The 5426-nt window shown below is 35.7% G+C and overlaps 1 protein-coding gene across 1 annotated transcript; it reads left to right on the forward strand.

Moving 5' to 3' along the window:
- The first annotated feature begins 928 nt into the window (after nucleotides 1-928).
- On the forward strand, nucleotides 929-1819 carry LOC148914316 (uncharacterized). The gene has a single exon (XM_089043742.1). It carries the CDS (start codon nucleotides 944-946, stop codon nucleotides 1817-1819), a length of 876 nt encoding a protein of 291 aa, XP_088899868.1. The 5' UTR covers nucleotides 929-943.
- Nucleotides 1820-5426: the final 3607 nt, after the last annotated feature.

Genomic DNA, 5426 nt, shown 5'->3' on the forward strand with positions numbered 1-5426 from the left:
TGACAAGAAGCGGGTGGTTGCTATTTGTTCGAATAAGAAATTAAAGGGTTGTAGCTGGCGTGTTTATGCTTCTCGTTGTGAAGCTACTGGCTGTTTTGTAATTCGGACATTAAATAATGTGCATACATGTGCGGGTCGGATATAGGAATCAAAGAGTAAGATGATGAGGTCTCGTGTGGTGTCCTCCCTCATTGTGGATAGAATTCGTGCAAAACCATAGTGAAGCCAGTTGAGATTATACACAAGTTCAAAGATTATTATGGTATAGATATTTCATACTACCATGCATGGTTTGGCAAAGAGTTAGCTAAATTGAACGTTCACGGTGATGAGTCGAAGTCCTTCAACGAGTTAGTGTGGTATGCGGATCCGTAAAGGAAACTAACCCAGTTCTCTTTGCACTCTTGAATGTGAAGCTGGAATTAATCGCTTTAGACGATTTTTTGTGTCGTTTGGCGGTTGCATTGCTGGATTTCAATATTGCATACCTTTGTTGTTCATTGATGCTACGTTTTTGAAGAGCAAGTACAAGGGGCAGCTTCTCTGTGCTTCCGGAAAGAATGGAAATCAAGGTATGGTTACTGTAATGTATTGCAGATTTCATTTGTTGCAATTTTTTAGCAGAAACTGCATTGCGGTTTCTTGTTTCATAATTCGATTTTCTTAATAATTTTTGTATGTCTGTGGGAATGTTGCAACTGCTCATGAACATAAATGTGTTTTAAACTTAGTTTTAGTACTTGGATCATGGATTTGCCTTTTGGTTTCCTTTCAAATTTGAGAAGATTTGTTTTCAAAAACTGCAATTTCCTTTTTTTGCTTATACTTGTGCTTTTGGTTTTGTTTTGCAGGGTTTTATCCTCTAGCTTTTGGAGTTGTTGATTCTGAGACAGAGGAGAATTAGACTTGATTTCTTCAACATTTGGCTTCTATTTTGCTACCGATGGGGAGAGTGGTGACCTTTTTCTCGGATCGCAATCAAGGTTTGTTAAATGCAATGGGGTTTGTGTTTCTTGGATGGCCTCATTCTTACTGTTACTATCACCTCAAACAGAATTTGATATTGAAGTACCCAAAGTCAAGTTATGGGAAATTGCTCCAAGACCATGTTATCAATTTATTTAGTAGATGCGCATTTGCTGTTACAGAGGAAGAGTTTACGGTAGCAATAGAGGAGTTGATGATTGTTGGGAGTTCGAAAGTGAAGACATTTATATCTGATTTGTCTAGAGATCACTATGCCAACGCATATTTCAAAAGAATGCGGTATGAGGAGATGGCAAACAGTTTAGCGGAGTCATTTAATAATTGGGTTGGTGTGTTTCGAGATTTGCCGGTGCTACCTTTGATAGAAGGGATTCGACAGAAATTGATGGTATTGAATTCTCAACGACGAATTGAAGCGGAGAAGTGGACAACAATTTTGTGTCCGGAGATGGAAACTAGACTGTGGGAAAATGCGGAGGCCGATAGGACTTGGGTAGTTCATCATTCTAGTTTCACTATTTTTGAAGTATTTGCTGTTTATTCTGTGATGGTTGATCTTGAGCAAAGGACTTGCTCTTGCCGTCTTTGGCAAATTGACGGTTTTCCTTGCATGCATGCGGTGGCTGCAATTCTAGCAAAGAAAGATTCAGTTTATGATTACGTGGAGTGTTACTACAGGACTGACTTCTTTCGAAAAGCCTATGAGAGTCCTATTTTCCTATTCCAGATATTGGGAAAGGCTTGGGCAGCAGTTTTGCGCTGGAGTTGTGCTTCCGCCAATTACGAAGAGGCCAGGAAGACCACCAACAAAGAGGATCAAGGCTTTTGGTGAATTTAAAGGGCCATTGAAATGCAGTCGGTTGTAGTGTTACTGGGCATAATAGGAACACTTGCAAGGCTGTGATATGAACATTCCTTCTCAGTTGACGATTGCTTACGTTAGATATGGTTTAGTGAATGTATAGTCAGTTTCTGCATTGCACTTTTTGCAAAACCTGCATTGCAGTTTTAGTTGCTTTTAATTGGCTACACAGCTTCTAATTGGATATTATGATTCTTTTTTGAAGTTAATGAAAATTATAAAATTGTTTCATGAGTGGATATTCGTTTTTGACTGCCATTGAATGCTTTTTTTTTTTTTTTCAGATTTGAGCATATTTTGTTGCAAACCGCACTTTCTTTATTTGTTGATTTTGACGAAATGCAGTTTCTTGTCCCATAATTCAATTTCAGAATACTTTTTGCTAGTCTATGGGAATGTTATAACTGCTCATGGAGTTAAATGTGTTTTGATATTAGTTTTAGTACTTTGATTATGCCTTTACCTTTTGAGCAGCAGTGCAAATTTTGACGAGAAAGCATGCAGCTTCTTGTTTAATAATTCAATTTTAGAATAATTTTTGCAAGTATATTGGAATGTTACAACTGTTGACCTACTTAAATGTGTTTTGAACAAAGTACTTTGATTATGGCTTTGGCTCTTGGGTTCTTTTCACATTTTTTGAGCAAATTATTTATTTATTTATATAAACTGCACTGCAGTTTTAATTTGTTGCAATATTTGACCAGAAAATTCAGTGCAGTTTGTTGTTTCCCTTTCGTTTTGTTGCATCATGTTCCTTTCATTGAACTTGTCTTTTATGTCTGTAATGATGTTGTTGAAAGCATTGACATTGCACCGAAACTGGACATAGTCTGGGTGCTTTGCTTTCCAATCATAGTTTGGCTTTGGCTTTGGCTTTGGCTTTGGTTTACTCTTTTGAGCCATCATTTTGATTCTTCGCTTTGGTTGGTTTTGAGCTTCCTTCTTTTGTGGTGACATTTCTTGTGCCATTTATGATCTGCAACAAGAAAGGATGAAAATACTATTAGGAGAAGTAGAGATAAACTACAAGCAAACAGAAACTGCAATGCAGTTTGTCTTTCACTGCAATGCAAAAAATAGAATTATTTGATGCTCTTCCCCTTTTAAAAGGAGCAACCCAAAAGGCAAAACATCAAACATAATAAAAATATAATAGGAGCAATCCAAAACACAAAATATAACAGAAAATATACATCAACTTGACATGAAATTGAAAGATCAGCATAGTCAAAACAAGAACTACAAAACATAACAGAAACTACAGAACAACTTGACTTGAAATGGAAAGAAGTACAAATAATTGAGCAGAAACTACAATGCAGTTTCTGTTTTCTTCAGTGCAGAAAACAGATTTGATGCTCTTTTTCTTTCTTTTGTGATTTTTTGGTTTTTAGAGGTTTTCAAACCAAAACTAAACCCAAAACCTTAACTACATTGCAGAATGAAGAATGAACAGTAAGTAAAATTTCAGAACCCTAAAATCGAAGGCAAATTTGTGTTAGGGGTCATTTTCTTAAGATTTTTTCCCAAGAGAGTGCTAAACCCTTCAATCGTCAAATCGTTGCTGGTCGTCGGTTGTCGCTCGTTCTGTCGCCATTTCAGATTTTGGGAATAGGTTGGAACTGCTAAAAGAGAGAATGAAGAATTGGGTTTGATCGTTGGTGTGTTCTTCGTTGGTGGTTGTCGCCGTTAATTGTCGTCGTTGATTGTCGCCGTTGATTATCGCAGTTGGTGGTTGAGATTTTGGGGTCGGTCTCAACTCTTCGCGCGACCAACGGCTGTTGGTTTGGTTTAAAATTAAATACCGAAATTTGATAATAATAATAAATGGCATATCCTGTAATTTTAATGTTCTTTGATATGATTTTGGTAGGTGTTAGTTTTTTGTCTTTGGCCTCATGTTAATTAGGTAAATTGTATATCTATTTTCTAAATTAGTAAACTATATAGTGTCTTAAAATGAAAGCTTATATATAAATAAAAAAAAGGAACTATAGTGCACCTAATTGAAAGTGCACTTTAGATACTTAGTATAATTATATTTATCTGACCATTATAGTCGGCTTGCCTTGTGTTGACTGAGTTGAGTTGAGCCATGGGTGATTATGCAACTGGTATATTAGCACCATGCCGGTGTTCTTATTCGTTAAGCTTAAATTGTACTAAAATTGAACTTTTTATATTTTTGGAGAAACTGCAGCTATCAAGGAAACCGTAGAAAAGGTAGACCACACATAAGAACCCATAGTAGAATCTTAATAAACCCAAACCTATAAACCCACAAACTTGACACTAGCTATAGACTGGTTCACCCTTGGTGTATACCTAACTATATTATAAATGTACCTAACTTAAGTAGAATTTTAGCATGCTTAAGTTTAATGTTAATCTACACCCACGTACAACTCTAATGTACCTAATGAAAGTACATTTTAGTTTTCAGATACCTAAGTAGAATTTCCCTTATCTAAACTTTTCAGTACCTAAATAAATCACTTTACTTAACTATATCATTTTAGACCATTGCTTGTATAAATACATATATATATATATATATTTTACGCAAAAAAAAAAAAAAAAAATTTTAAATCTTTCACATACATGTACGAAAAAAAATATTTTACCTTGCAGGTAAAAAATAAAACATTTAATTCAATCCAAATCGGCTCTCTAAACAATAATCAATTTGCTTTTGTGTATTTTTGACTACATTTTAACTAAAAAATAGGGAGCATGATTATAGATGCTCTAAGTAAATATTAATTATTGCCTCTCTTACAACTAACAAAACTAAGGCATTGATTTGAACCACATAGAAAACCATAGCATGTACTTCTGACCTTTTAAACAACTAGTGCGGCCAAACTTTTTTGATGCTACTGCGTGTACCAGTCTATAGCGTCAAGTAACGACTTTTTGTTTGCAAATTTTTGCTTTCCTTTTAAATATTCAAGGAGCTCAGAATCGTTTCTAATCAAGATGAGATCAAATATTTTATGTACCCCCTCCCTCTAGGCTCTATATAAACTCCATGGAGCAGCAGTATACCAGGAAGAGCACCAAAAACCCTCTCCACTTAGACTTAGTTATGGCAATGCAATTACACTCTTTGCTCTTACATGTGGTGCTTCTCTTTGGCTTTGCATTGGCAAATACCAATGCTTTGCATTACCAAAAACCCTCTCCACCCATTGACTGCCCAAATAATCTGAACAGGGCCCATTTTGATTCTCTTGTACCACATTTCATATTTGGCGCTGCTTCATCAGCTTACCAGGTCATCATCTCCTTCTAGGGCTTAATTAATCACTCTTTAAGTTGTTTTAATTAAGTTACTTAGGTTTAATCTAATTTCAATGTCAGATAATTAACATCCATGTATGAATGCTGACATCTTCATTCTGTACATATATACGTATACGTAATACGTATGCACATTTCAGGTAGAAGGTGCTGCAAACGAAGATGGTAGAGGACCAAGCATATGGGATTCCTTCACCCACAACCATCCAGGTCTGTCAACCAATCAATCAATTAATGAACATTTTTGTAAGGCCTTGAAATACATTACGTT

Source organism: Prunus mume, unplaced genomic scaffold (assembly GCF_029339155.1).
Source record: "Prunus mume cultivar Tortuosa unplaced genomic scaffold, ASM2933915v1 scaffold21, whole genome shotgun sequence".
Taxonomy (NCBI): domain Eukaryota; kingdom Viridiplantae; phylum Streptophyta; class Magnoliopsida; order Rosales; family Rosaceae; genus Prunus; species Prunus mume.